The 14,912-nt window shown below is 45.5% G+C and overlaps 1 protein-coding gene across 2 annotated transcripts; it reads right to left on the bottom strand.

Annotated features, from left to right (window-relative positions):
• Positions 1-5,797: 5,797 nt before the first annotated feature.
• Positions 5,798-12,561, bottom strand: MAGED1 (MAGE family member D1). Of its 2 annotated transcripts, none has more exons than XM_059678530.1 (13): positions 12,404-12,561; positions 11,801-11,907; positions 10,395-11,096; positions 9,026-9,694; positions 8,841-8,904; positions 8,536-8,615; positions 8,274-8,365; positions 7,981-8,060; positions 7,847-7,889; positions 7,528-7,590; positions 6,844-6,958; positions 6,217-6,602; positions 5,798-6,006 (listed from the first exon to the last, which is right to left on the bottom strand). In XM_059678530.1, the coding sequence occupies exons 2-12, from the start codon at positions 11,843-11,845 to the stop codon at positions 6,225-6,227; spliced, it is 2,331 nt and encodes a 776-aa protein (XP_059534513.1). In that variant the 5' UTR covers positions 11,846-11,907; positions 12,404-12,561; the 3' UTR covers positions 5,798-6,006; positions 6,217-6,224. The 2 variants fall into 2 exon arrangements, with proteins under 2 accessions (XP_059534513.1, XP_059534514.1); XM_059678531.1 differs by having other exon boundaries at positions 11,801-11,874; positions 12,404-12,558.
• Positions 12,562-14,912: the final 2,351 nt, after the last annotated feature.

The following is a 14,912-nucleotide window of genomic DNA, read 5'->3' as shown; positions in this document are numbered from 1 at the left end:
GATTATTCTTTATACAAATAAAAATGTATTCATTGATCCTCAAAGATATATCTAAAGTTTAACAATCATAGCATCCAGATCGAAGTTTAGGGTCTTCATATGGCATCCATTCTTCCATTGGTTCAATACAAATGCTGTATCAATATTTTGAAATAAGGTGAATAATTAAAAATTTCAACTGACAACAACTCACCTATATATAAAACAGTAGGTAAAAGAGAGAAATTAAAAGAGGCATATTAATATGTATAAATATATGCATATTGTTGCAAAAAATAAAATATGGGTAACTACTACATTCTTCATTTCTAAAACTGGTCACAAAGTCAAAGTTGATATAAACTTTCTTTCCTCACTCTTTATGTCACATTTCCTTTCATCCAGTCAGCATCTCAGTTATATGGGTTCTTTTTTTTTTTCTAAAATAAAGAACATTTATTATCACAAGTTGCATAAAAACACAGACAGCCTTTACAAAAATGGAAGAGTGATTCAAACATTTATGTGGAGTCTGAGTAATTGGTAGCCTTGCCTGTAGGGGGTTACCATAGTTATCTAATAATTTTTACTACTTTGGAATATGATAAGACACCATAGAAGATGTCCTGGTCTCTAGAAACGTTCCTTTCGTTCCCTCCCCCCCCCCCCCCGCATTATTTAGCAATTCCCTTTGAAAATTGAAATCAATAATCTCAGCCAGTACAAAAGCCTCCATTTTTGCCGATTTGTCCATTGACATGAGGATTCCAAAATCGCCAGGTGGCCATCTCAACTTCCAAATCAATAGAATCATTGTTGAGTAACTTGACAGAAACATGCTTTCTTTGGGTACTAAAAATTCTAAACCAGTAGAGCACAAAGTTGTAGGAACCAAAAACAAACATTTAATGAATAGGTCTTTAGAAACAACTTCCATTCTTCTGTTCTTAGATCTAGAAATTCTAGTTGACTACATAGCATCATATATATTGGTGGCTAGTTCAGAACACATATCATATATTGTAGGATGGCCCCTCTAACACACAAGGTGTTGTCTCTCAACTGGTGGCTTAACTGTTGTCAGCATAGTCATTATTTCATTGTGTAAGAGCAGCTTTTTGTCCAAGTGATGGACTGTATGATAAAACCAGTGAATTCCATTGGTATAAGCAAATCACCACACTTACTTAGTTTTAAAGCGAGTCCCTTGATGAGAAGCGATGTTGCATGAAATTTTACAATTGTGAATGAGGCATTCTGTAAGATCACAGATGGTGGTGCCAACAGTACTGCAGGCATATCTAGAATACTCATTTATGCCAGAGAAATCATAAAACCAACTAACTCCTCCATAATATAATGGGTCCAAATTAATTAACTTACCCCCAGGTACCTGATTGGTACCCTTGAGATTGTTACATATCAGTAACTCAGTATAGTGTGGTCAAGTTGGGAATTCAGCTGTGGGGGTAGTCATATCAGCCTTTATATAGGGAAACCATGTTGCTGAAGCCATACATAGCCTCTATTCATGCCACCCTGACCATTTTGTACAGGTGTCTATTGAGCAAGCACAGGGGTAGCTAAGAGGCTTACTGCCCTGCACTGAGTGGGTGATATTGCCCACTTGATTGCTGAGAGCCTATGGGTGAGCATTCACACCTTATATTGAGAGACTCATGTTCCTGGACGGTCCCAAGAAGTCCATACACCACATCCCCAAATCTGTTTTGTGTCCATTTTTCCAAATGTCCTCATTCAAAGTCCCTATTAATTAGGATGAACCATTATCCCTGGACTTGGATCTGGATGCAGCATGTTATATGAGACTTCAGGATTTTTCTCTTTGGAGAGGAGTGAATGCACTTTTGCTTGTATAAAGAATAATTATAGCATGCTGCACAGTCTTTTGAGTAACAAGAGTTTGTAGATGTTGGGTAAGTGAACTTTAGTGAATATTTGTTATTCACTAAATAGTAACAAGTGTTTGTAGATATTGGGTTAGTGAACTTTAGTGAATATTTGTTTAAATAAAAATAATTTTTACTTTTTATTCTTATGTAAGACTTACAAAATGTTTCAAAAATAATATCAAAAAGTCCTCCCTCTTCTCCCTCTCTCCCTCACACACAATTTAAAAAATATTTTGAAAGCACAACATGGATAGATCTAGAGAGTATTAAGCTAAGTGAAATGAGTCAGACAGAAAGACAAATACCATAGGATTTCACTTATATGTGGGATCTAAACAAACAAACAAACCAGAAACAAATTCATAGACACAGAGAACAAACTGATGGTTGCCAGAGGGGAGGGGGGTCTGAGGGATTAATGAAAAAGGTGAAGGGGAATAAGTGGTACAAACCTCCAGTCATAAAAGCAATAAGTCATGGGGATGTCATACACAGCATAGGGAAAATGCTCAATATTATATTAATAACTTTGCATGGTGACATGGTTATTAGGCTTACTATGGTAATCACATCAGGAATACAAATATCAAATCAATATGTCATACACTCAAACTAACATAGTATTGAATGTCAACTATAATTAAAGAATTAAGTTAAAAAACATAAAAAAAGTTAATGTGTTTTTGAGAGCAAAACTTCCTTCTTTTTTATACTGTTGATTTTGAAAAGTAACAATAACAAAAATAATAAAATGGTAAAAATTTTAGAATAAAGTTTTTTGAGAGTAAGTTACAAAGACATTCTCTCACAGAAAACAGTACAATAATCAAAATCAAACCACTAATATTGATATGACACTATTACCTTAAAGACCTTCTTCATATTTTGCCTTCTGTCCAAATTGCACCAGAATTTCATGATCAGGGAAGAGACAGACAAATATTTCTGGACTGTGAACAGGACAAATGGTGTACTGAATCCCAGAGTAGAGTGCAACCCAGAGATGGAACTAAGGGGGCTTCCATAGGCATTGGGTCTCCTCTGCCAGCCCCAGCCCCATGATACCATCCTCCTCCTCCTTCAGGCTCCCCAAAACTCCCTGTGACCTCCACACCTTGAAGATTCCATAACCATTGTCCTCTAATTACACTTTATCTGGGGCTGATGGTCTCAAGGCAGTGGCCCAGATCTCCTCCACCACTTCACCACCTGACAGAGCTGGGAGGACCACAGAGCTCCATCATTATTATGTAGATTAGATTGCTGTCCCACAGACCACAAGACTTGGGGGATCCCCAGAGATCATCTCTTTTTTTTATTAAATATATTTTTATTGATTTTTTATAGAGAGGAAGGGAGAGGGATAGAGAGTTAGAAACATCGATGAGCGAGAAACATCAATCAGCTGCCTCCTGCACACCACCTACTGGGGATGTGCCTGCAGCCAAGGTACATGCCCTTGACCGGAATCAAACCTGGGATCCTTCAGTCTGCAGGCTGATGCTCTATCCACTGAGCCAAACCAGTTAGGGCGCATCTCTTTTCTTCTTGCCATTGACAGTTGAGCAACTGAGGCTCAGAGACCACTGAGACGATTAGAAGAGCTGGGAGGATGTCTCTTTGGTGGCCTCTTAGGCCTGGTGTCTTCCCCACACATCACAAAGCTGGTCTAAGTTCCCTCCCTACCGGGAAGTCACAACTACACACAGCATGGAGCTGGGGGTGTGGGTGGTGATTGGCATGTTGAAGAATGACACCTCAGGAAAGACTTATTCTTTCATTGGGGTTTTATGGATTGCTGGGGTCCAGCCCCAGCAGGTCCAGGTGTCCCCAAAGGTGTGGACGTAGTTGGCGAAGAAGGAAGGACACGGAGGCAGCGTTCAGTTGATCAGCATAGTTGGGTTCTCTTGCCTGGTTCTATCCAGGATCTCCAGCCAGGTTCTGGTTAGGATCTCCAGCCAAGTTCTGGTTAGGATCTCCAGCCAAGTTCTGGTTAGGATCTCCAGCCAAGTTCTGGTGTTTATTGTCTTGTTACGTCTGTATTTATACCAGTTGATTTTAATCCTGTCAATTTCTATTGCAAAGGTTAGGGCGTTTCTTATCTCCATTCCAGGGAGTAAAGATTATATAGCTTAAGCATGATTGTTTGTAGTTAAAGTGATTAACTACCAGCCTGGCACTTAGTTAAGGGGTTTTATCCCCTCCGTAACTTCAGGGAAAAATCCCTACCTGGGGAAACAACCTTTCTCGGAGAGGTGACCTTGGTTAAAACACATAGAACTAAGGGGAGCAAACATATTAAGAACAGTATGCTATATACGCCAGGTCCCTTGAAACATATGCTGTGCAGATGTTTCTTCCCTGCAGCGACTGTGTCAAGCAGCAAGGATGGACCGGCTTTCGGCAATGGATGGGTTTTTCTTTTTGAGGATGCAAAGTGGAGTCCATCTACCTTAATGTGGAGGCCGTAAACACACACCGAGAGAAGCCTGAGGTAGGTGAGGGCCTCTGGGACCTATGCGGGCACATGGTGAAAGCACCCTCCCCACCCAAAGGGCCACCCCAGTGCCACAGACCTTGGGTGTTTTGCACCATCAAATAGAATAACCAGCACCTAGAAATGCTGGAACCTCCGCCCAGATTTGGAGGCAGCATGGAGATGCAGGGCTAGGGCAGCCCCTCCCAAAAAGGCCTCAGACCAGACTCCTCCAGGCTCTCCTGAGAAAAGGATCAGGATGCAGGCCTGGCTGAAGGAGGGGAGCCTGGTAGACAGGACAGCCGATGGGATGGGATGGGGCTCCACACTGCTGTCTCCTTCTTGGTAATCCTGGACTTCCTTCTTTCAGAATGTATACATTACCAAGAACCTGAGGAAGCCCTGGACACCATAATTGCCCACTACTGAACCTTTTCCAGACTAAATTGCCTTTGCTCTTGCTTTCTTCTGGCCAATGAACTCCTGCTTCTGCCCTTGCCCATAGCTTAGGTATCACCAAGCCTCTCAGGAAATTATGGTCTAGGCCCAACTTCATTCTCAGATAGCTCTGCTTTTAGCAGACCTCAACAACTCAAGCCATGTCCTTGTTATAGTCACAGCCAAAAGGCTGTCTAGCTCTGCATGGAGCTTTGTCTTACTTGTTCAATTCTTGCTCTCTAATCAATAAGGTTCCTTTATCCCTGCAGAAGGGGAGAAGAGGCCATTGTGAGACCTCCACTGTCCATTCGACCTTGTCTCTGAGATGCAGTCCTGGTCCTGTGGGAATAAGGCTTGTAAGGCCTTTCTAGAGGAACAGGCTCCTATGTAGCATTTCCAGAGGCAAGGAGAGGGGTCTATGAGCCCATCCTTTTATGGGCAATGTGGCTAGGGGTATAAGATCTTCCTTCTCACATGAGATTTTGGTACCTGGTTCAGTGTTCTCTGCTTCTACTCCTGCCCCCGTCTTGAAGTTATTTCATTTCCCACATGGATAATACAACCACCACCATGGAGTCCTGAGAACATCATCTCTGAAAAGAGTTATCTTTTCTCCTTTTCAACCTCCTACTCTCTGCACCTTGTCATTACCTGGAATCTTACCTCCTATATCAAATGTAACTGTCTGACCATTCATACCTTTTCTCATTATGTCATCTCTCTCAATGTCACTCTGGGATACCTAGCAGCATATCTTTCACATATGAATCACTTAAGTGACATTTATTAAATAAACCATACTAGTTTTTGGACCTCAGTAACACTCAAGTTCATCAATCCCTCCTTTGTTTCCCAATCCATTAGCCAATGTATCCACATTCTAAGCTCTTAAAAGCTAAAATGCCCTTTAGGCTAGAAGTGAGGCCCTGAGTCTCCCATATAAATATGTTGATCTCTCCTAAACACAGGGGGACAAAGGGAGCACATATAATTCACTTTGCAGTTTCAATGTTTATTTCTGATACCAAAACTTGAAAGCACACAAGGTGGGGAGGGCAATAGAAAAGGAACAGCAAATAAATTTATCTTGCATGCCACTTTCAGTCAATACGATGTGGCTCTCTAGATAGCTGTGTTGAAAAGGAATGTGAGGCTTCAGCCTCACTCAGGGGAAAGACTATTGCAACCAGTCAGCAATATCTGTGAACATAAGAAAGAAAAAAAATTTAACATCAATGATCTATATATCAAATAGTAAGGAATGTAAATACCAAACAGTGCTTCCCCATACTTCTCTCATCTCCCCACCATGGGTTTACTATGACTCCCAGCTTGTGCACATAAATACATTCCCATGAACCCTACATCTCCCAATGACCCTAGCTGCCCAATCCAAAGTGAAGTACCTACCAAACATCTCACTCAACCCAGAAGAAACCAATGGCACCAAAGTTGGCAGCGAAGTTGGCACTGGCTGTACCACCAGAGCCAATAATGGGGCCAGTGAAGGTCTGAGGAAATCTGGAACGGGCATTCTGGTGGTATCTGGCCCAGAAGGTAAATGGGATTCTGGACCAAGGATCTCCAAAATCTCCTTCTTCATCCCAGGTCAGTAGCTCAAACTCAATGTCATCCCAGCTCCAAGGCCCAGAAACAGCCTCATCTCCAATCCCCATGCGGGTTCTCGCCTCAGCCCGGGCTTCGGCCTCAGCTGCAGCAGCATCCAGAGCATCCAAGGCCTCATCTGCAGCCTCCATAAACTGTGCAGTCCAATCGCGAGGGTCTCTTTTTTGAACCTGAGGTGAGAAATAGAAAATAAAACAAAACCCATAATATTATTAGTTAATATGTATGAAGCAATAACTATATATTTAGTGCCCTAGTTTGTTCTACTGTTTGCTTAATAACAACAAATGCCACCAGCATTCACCTACCATGTTCAATACTTAAGATCTCATTCCTGCTCTGGATCATTTATTCCTAGTCAGTCACATCTCACCCCGTGACCTATCAAGTTTGGAGCAGTTCCTCTATTACCTCTGCAATGAATCTCAGCACTTTCATTTTGCTAGTCTCATGGTAGGAACGGAGGCCCCAGAGGAACTCATACTCAGGAGGGTTGCTGTTGGGCACTCGTCTATAGTCCAGGTACCTTAGAAAGAGTAAAAGGTCTTTGTTTCTATCAAGGTAGAATGGAACCCATTAATGCATACTAAGTCTAGATTTTGAAACCCCAGATTTTAGGCACCAACTCCTTCAAGATTCATTCTTAAACACAAAATATTTACCCTCTACTACTCAGGCCTTTAAATTCCTGTGTCAGTGCTGCTACACTGAATAGTTACCTAGAGCTGCAGGGGAGACTTCTGTAGGGTCATAGAAAGGACAACACTTAATCTCACCCCCTCTGTCACAGCTCTAGCACCAGATTCTTGTAATCTTGTCAGTGAGGCACAGATAGGACATTTTAATGATTATACTGCAGTGCAAAAGCCTCAACCAGGCCCAACCTTGGAGATGTCTACTGTTGGGGACATCACTTATAAGAGTATACTCAATAAATACTTCTGAGTACATATGTGTTTCTGTACACATATGTGTACACACACACACACATGTATGTATAGTTAGTGTAAGAAATGAGCATGGGAAGAACTTTCTGAAGCTGACCAGCACACAGAACTCATGAGGACCAGACAAAGCCCCTTAGGTACTACTTACTTTTGCTTTACAAACTCATAAGTGAGAAGTTTCCTCAGATCTCCAAGGAGGGGATGTCTCACCCTGATAGTTAAAAAAAGGAACCTATAATCAGAGACTATGACATTGCCTCCAAAAATGAAAAGAACTTTCCAGCACAGAGGTCAGAGATGAAAAGAAGCAGAGAGTTCAGGACTAGTTCCTCATCCACCCAAGTCACATTCTTGGGCTCTGTACCTCCCCAAACCCCATAGAACACCAGTGGCTGATGCAATCTTGGGGCCATCCTCTGTTGTCAAAGGACGGTATAAGCAGGCAAGAGATGAGAGCCCAGTCATACCCAGGACGCAGTCCCATCTTGCGTAGTGCCTCCCAGAGGACAGCTGCAGTGGGAGGCAAGGGGAGACAAGGGATGGAAAATGAGCATGGAAGTATGGCTGTAACCAACCCCCAGCTGCAGGTCTAGCCACTCACCTTCACTGGCACGGTTGCCATTCATGAAGATAACACCCAAAATCACTAAGAGGAGACCCAGCTTGGGTGTGTCTTTGGTCCTAAGAGAGTACAAAAAGATGATGCTTTCAGCAGCCATTTGCATGAGACACTCCAGGCAGCATCTAGTTTCTCTAATATTCCTCAGCTAGGGGATAATTATACTCCAGCTCTGACCATGACCTGCTATGTGAGCCTGAATCTGAGACGGTGACCCAGTCCCAGAGAAAAAAGCACCACTGAAAGGCAATGCTTCACTTCCCTTCCCATCTTACGTTCCCAGTATGCCAGCCAGGGACTCAGGTGTACTGATGAGAATATACAGGTGTTCTTCCTTGTCAATTTCCTTCAATTGAATCCCAAATTTCTATAGGGAAAGGAAAACAGACTATGAAATTACAAAATTTAGCATATGCTATCCATCTCAGTCACTCACCTTCCTGTGAGACTTGTCCTAAAACCCCAGGAGGAATTCCATGAATCTTTGAAACCAAGACTTTCCCCGTCATTCCTGTCCCTTAGAAGCTGCCTTCTCACCTTCTCCAAGACAAAGCATGCACGTTCAATGATTTCTGGATAAACATCAGTGTATTCACGGATGATATCCCTCAGCATTTCTGTAGGAGAGAGAAGGGAGCACCTGGGCTAAGTAGGGGCCACAGAGCTGCAGCCCCTTTGCCAGCGTTGCTGAGAACACAGGATCCTCAAGGGTGGAAAAGGAAGAATTAGCCATGGAAGGAGGGGACTGAAAGGAAGGGGACTTTTATATAAACAAAGGGATGTCCACAGAGCATTGGGTGAGGAGAAGGGCAGAGCCCTGGGAGAGGGCACTGGATGCCTACCTGAGCGCTTGATGGGCACCTTTGTGTAATCTTTAAGCATCAAGTACTTGACCAACTTATTCGCCTGGGAAGGGAAAAGGAAAATTTTTCATTATATTTACAGAAGACCTGGTTGTTATAGGTGGAAGGATGACAAAGAAAAGAGCAAGAGAGGAGAGATGTAACTGGGGAGTTATAGTGCTTACTCTTTCCTGAAGAAGGGCCACATCTCGGGGCTGTGAAGCACCCATGTTCTGTGGGGCACGTGGGTTAGGAGAGGGACGCAGGTTTGATGAGGGTCGTAGGTTCTGACGTTCAGGTGGAACTGGCCAATTGGTGGGGATCCACTCATGTGGGAGCTGCCATTCTGTAGGAAGTGGCCAATCGGGTGGCAGTGGCCAGTTGTGTGGTAGCGGCCAGTCAGGATGGCCTTGCCAATCTAGAGGGCCCTGCCATCCAGGTGGGTTCTGCCATCCAGGTGGGGCTTGCCATCCAGGTGGATTCTGCCAGGCCAATGGGTTTGGCCAGACAACTGGACCAGGCCAGACAATGGGATTTGGCCAGATCACTGGGCTCTGCCAGATCACTGGGCTCTGCCAGATCACTGGATTCTGCCAAGCAACTGGGTTTTGCCAGGCTAGTGGGGTCTGCCTGGCTGGGGGGCTCTGATGTGCTGGTGGGATCTGCCTGACTGGCTGGTTTTGCCAGCCTGATGGGTTCTGCCAGGCCAATGGGGTCTGCCAGAGCACATTGGGGGGTGCGCAGGGTGGGTTCTGAGTGGTAACTGGAATCGGTGCAGACCTCCAGGTCCCTGCAGGCAGTGAGGCCCGCCTTTGATCCCCACTTCTGTTCTCTTCCACGTTCAAGTTATTTATCTGCATCATCAGAGAGAATGAAGGTCTAGGGTTACCAGTTGTTTCTGTGCCCTCACCCTAACTATTCCAGGAAGACCCCCTAAAACCCTCACCTGTAGTGACAGCCTGACCCACTAGCCAATGGTCACCCTGAGACCTGGGCTTGTTTTTCACTGTCGTCCATGTAGAAGTTTCATCTTTGAATCAGGCCAGGATCAACCCAAGGGTGGGGCCTGAAGCTGCTCTTCTTCCTATGTCCACCACTGGCTCTGCTTGTACCACCCTGGACAGATCACTCAAGTCACTTCACCTCTCTGGGACTTAGTTTCCTTCTCTGTAAAACTGAGACTATGACGACCCCTAACTGGTATGAGATACCTTGAAGATTTAATGAATGAGATAACCTGTGTGAATGTGCCTAGCTCAAGGCCTAACTCATAGTGGCTACTATCAAAATGTAAACAGAATATATATATATATATATATATATATATATATATATATATATATATTCATATCTCATCTCCCAATCAGTCTGTGGACACTCAGGGGGCAGGAATTACCATATTCACCTTATCATCCCCTATAATATAGCTGAATACAGGCAGACATAGAGATATAGGATTGTCTCTATCTATATATTTATTTCTGTTTTAGAACAAATAACCTCAGAGAAGAAAGGAGAGAACCCAAAGCAAAGTGGAGCTAGCAGGGATCTCACCTTTCGGGTCCTCTTGCCCCGGATTATAGTCCTGGACTCCAGATTCTGAGCCTGGGAACCATCTGCTGATGTCTGTGCAGCTGCACCACCAGATACAGAGATAACTGGCTTGGCCTCTATGTCAGCCTTGGAAGTAGCCATCTTGGTTTGGTTAACATTCTGAGGCTGGGTATCAGCTGTTGAGGCCTTAGTGATATGATTCCAAGCCTTGAAGGCTGTCTTAGGCCGAGTGTTTGCCATTTCACTGGCATTGAGAGACTGAGAGAAATTGTAAGTGGCATTTGGGCCCACCTTAGTAGTGGCATTTTGGGCCTTAAAGGTGATCTCAGATTTGTTTGCAGTTAACTCTTTGGTTGCTGCTTGGGAAAAATCATAGGCAGTATTTGGGCTATTTGGGGTGGCATTCTGGGTCACAAAGGCTGGCTTAGGTGACGTCTCTTTGGCATGAAGAGCCTGAGAGAAATCATAGGCAGCATTTGGGCCTTTTGTGGTAGCATTCTGGGCCCTAAAGGCTGCTCTAGGCCTAGCTGCAGCTGCTGAAACCTGATAATCAGCCGTTGTTGGGGGCTGTGAACTCTGAGGACAAGAATTCTGCCCGAAGGCAGCTGCAGGAGCCTGGTTGGTAGGTGGAGTCTCTGAGATCTGGATGGCCTCCATCAGGGTCTGCATAAGCAAGGTGTTGTCTTCTATAGAGGCCTCAGCCTGAAAACACAAGAGTGGGGGTTAAAATCTCTGGGGCTCTAACGCTAGTGGAGGGGTAGAGGGAGCCGCGCAGGGGACGTGCTGGAAGGTGGCTGGTGCAAAAAGAGGAGGGCTGAGGGAGGGACCTAGACTGCTGGGGAGGAATGCACAGTGGTAACAATGTCTGGTAGGGACTGCAGGGTAGGGGCTAAAGAGGGGTGGGGTAGGAAGAGGAGAGGGGTGGACTTGGAACTGAGGGCTTATCAATCAGTGAGATTAGAGCAGAGCAGTGCGACATGCCTTAAGAACTCTAGACCAGGGTTTTGGTACCCTTATGAGGAGTTTAGAAGAATTAGTGGAGGGGGGAGGAGGTTCGCAGGGAGTGGGGAATGCAGAAGAAAGGGAATGTGGAGGTGGATGGTTGGGGGAGGGAGCGGCAGAATGCTCTACAAACGTCAGGACTATGGGGGAAAAAAGGCTCCTTATCCAACCCGCATTCTCTGGGCACATTGCCCTGACTACTAACAGGGTCTCCCCTTTCTCTGGGCAGGGACTGATGGCTGAAAAGGGATGCCCCTCCCCCCCCTCGATAAACCCTGAGAATTTAAAGACAAGGGAGTCTAGGCACCTAGAGGGCAAATCGGATCCTGGACTTTGGGTGTTCAAAGCGGCCCAGGGGTAACTGCTGGGGAAATGGGGAGGGGCGTAGGAGTTAGATATCTCACCTGGAAGCCGAGGAGGCCCGCACCACAGTCCATTTTCTGAGCCATGGCTCCAGTCCCTCTGGCAAGAGCAGAGCCTGGGGAGTGTTGGGGAGGAGCCGGACGTTATACTATGGAGGGCAAATAAGAGAAACCAAATTTGGGGATGGGGTGTTTGGGATTTGATTGTGGGGACGGATGAGCTGCTGAATGTTAGGGGAACGGGCTGGATCAATGTGGGAAAAGTAAAGTGTCCAGAAGGAAGTTCTGAATCCCGAGAAGCTGCTGAAGGAGCGAAGCTTCACATCAGGGTTTGGAAAGCAGATAAGAAGTTTGAATCTACAGGGATTGGGTTTGGGAGCCGCATTTGAGAAACTGAATGTAGGTTTCCAATGAGAAGAATCGTGTTAACAGTAGAGATTGAGGACCAGAAATCTGCAGAGATTTTGAACGATGCGAAGGATTCAGAGAGAGAACAGGGGTTCTGAATACGGGAGGATCAGGTGAGGGGTGTGAATCAGGGTTTGGGGAGTGGAACAGGGATCAGAATCCAGGGTAAAGGGATCGGGATGAAAATGGGGGGCCCGCACCAGGGGGCAAATGCCCTGTCTGGGGGCTAATTCTCACCTTGCCTCAGGCCCCAACCCTAACCCCCTCGTGGCCTCCCTTCTTCACGACTCAGAGAATCGGGATTGCAGGGATCGGTTCTCTGCAACCGCACCCTCTCCTTGTCCAGGAGAAAATGCCAGCGCGGCAGATAGGACGACCCCGCCTCTTTTCCTAATATACCACCCACCGCCTCACAAGGTTCAGCGCATGCGCAAGAGCTGACAGACCAAATAAGAGTCCCGCCCGCTTTCCCAACAAAAGCCTCGTTCTGAACACCATTATGCGCATGTGCAGCGGGAGGCAGTCCCGCCCCTTTGCCAACACACCAAGCCACCACCAACCAGTCTACAGTATACAATGGCCCCTCCCCTACCGCTATATCCCCTCCCCAAAACAGATCCTCTGTGCCTGTAAGTCCCACCGTTTGCCCTACACACTGGCCCCCTATCCTTTCCGCAATGCGTCTGGGTTCTATCCCTCCCTTCGTTGGGCTCCTCCTGTCAGGTCGCATGCATCTCCACCCCCTTGCCTAGCACCACGTAAAAGTTACTATTAAGGAGGTCTCTGTATGGGGTCTCTACTTGCAACAAGTGCTAGGCTTTGTGACACAAGAAAAGAAATGTCCAGAGATCATACACTATTGGAAGGAGAAAAAGTCTATGATCTCCACGTGACTCTGTATGACCACCACCCCCGACCCCCCCACCCCCCGCTTTAACTGCTCCCAGACTTGTGAATATCATCAGCTTCTTTCCTGCCTTTTGTGCAGCCCCAGGCATGGACTTACCATGTGTGTGAAGGGCGCAGCTTCTACATCACAGTATGATCTGTACTGGGGCTTGTTTTCCTCTCACAGCAGCCCTGGGAAGTGAAGGTCCCCATTTTACAGATCAAGACGCACAGACACGTTGCATGCATGAGCTAGTAAACAGAAAATGCAAAATGTGGGCCTGGGTCTTCCTGACTCCAAAAACACACGTCCACTAGTGCTGGCCTAAAAACTGAGGCACCCTGCTCCCCTCTTCAGTTTCAGCACCAGCTCCACACCCACCTCCACCGCCTGTCAATATCTGCCCCAAACAAGCAAGGTTTGTATTCTCTGAGACCTAAGGTCAGACTCTGCAGACAAAAGGACACAGGTAAAGGACCCCAGTCCCACCCTGCCTACTCCACCTGAGTCTATCCTATAGCAGACTTTTTCTACCTCCAATAGTGTTTCCTCTCTGGCCATTCCTTTTCCTGGACCTTGATGTAGATGAGTTTGGAGGCGCCTAGCGCTTCTTGCAATTACAGATGCCCCACAGAGACCTCCTTAATAGTGATTTAAGTGGTGCTAGACAAGGTTATGCCAATTCATGCAACCCGATAGCAGGGGAGGGATAGAGGTGAGATACTCATTGTGGAAAAGGTAGGGAGCTAGTGTGTGGAGCACTTTGCTGGGGTCCTAACCACGGACAAGGACACACATGCTGCTGTCCTTCCAGAATGACTGGAGAGACTAGCCAAGGCAGAAACGGATACAGACATGTGAGGTGACCCAAACGGAACTGATACTTTCTGAAATCCAAGGCAGATCTCTGTCCATTTCACATTTGTTCTGGCATCAGCTCCTTTCAGGAGTCTGCATAGGAAAGGAAGCTAATGCCAGGAAAGACCACAGCATTCGGTCCCCAAGGGCCAGCATCAGTTCTGCCTGGCTGGATGACTTTCCTCATCTGTTGCATAGCAACGTCCCCTGTCAGCTGCCTGTTTTTCCTCAGTACTTCCTCTGTGGAGTGTCTGCAGTGGGACGTGATCAGACTCGGGAAAGGAGGTCAGAAACACCATTTTCTATGCCACCTGCTTCCGTATCTGTGCCTCTCGTCTGGACTTGGCCTATGAATCCTAGATCCATAATCCAACAGCCAACCTCACTTCTCCAATTGAATATCTCTTGGTATGTTATTTTTAAAATAAATCTATTGGGGTAACATTGGTTAATAACATTATATAAATTTCAGGTTGGTAGTATTTTCAAAATTGACAGGTTACAAACTGATTCCTTTGTATATATCCTCCTTTACACCAATATTGTGCATTTCTCCTTTAGTCATATCTTTCTATCCCCTTTAGAATAAAAACCTTTTCAAGAGATGGATTTTTGTTTGTTTTATTCATTGCTGTATCCTCAGGACCTAGAATGATGTAAGGCATATTTTATATGCTCCAAAATATTTGTGTAATGAATGAATGAACCCCACTGTTGGGGGCCAGATGTAAGCTGGCAAGGTCCTTGCACCTGAAGGGGCTAGCAAGGCTGGGACCCTTACCCACACAGTTTTCCCAGACTTTTTTGGATGGCGATTATCAGTAGAATGGGAGTAACATTTGTAGAATGAGAACAGCCTTTCATAGCTTACCAAGAAGTCTGTAACTATTTACTGAGATATGCTGTACTGAGAACTTGTCCTTCTGCTATGTCTCTCCCTTAGAGATTAAGAGGAACAAAGAAAACATTCCTCTTGACAGACCTCCTATTCAGTGTGTT

This window comes from Myotis daubentonii, chromosome X (assembly GCF_963259705.1).
Source record: "Myotis daubentonii chromosome X, mMyoDau2.1, whole genome shotgun sequence".
NCBI lineage: Eukaryota > Metazoa > Chordata > Mammalia > Chiroptera > Vespertilionidae > Myotis > Myotis daubentonii.
The sequence above is the reverse complement of the archived record's forward strand: the minus strand, read 5'-3'. Positions and strand labels throughout refer to the sequence as shown.

Bases quoted from the DNA above. Each gene is read 5' to 3' on its own strand.
- MAGED1 (XM_059678530.1), bottom strand. From the start codon at position 11,845: ATGGCTCAGAAAATGGACTGTGGTGCGGGCCTCCTCGGCTTCCAG. The intron at 8,905-9,025 runs GTAAGCACTATA...TTCCCTTCCCAG, and splicing joins TGGCCCTTCTTCAGGAAAGA to GCGAATAAGTTGGTCAAGTA. The intron at 6,959-7,527 runs GTAAGTAGTACC...ACTCTTTCTAAG, and splicing joins TATGAGTTTGTAAAGCAAAA to GTACCTGGACTATAGACGAG.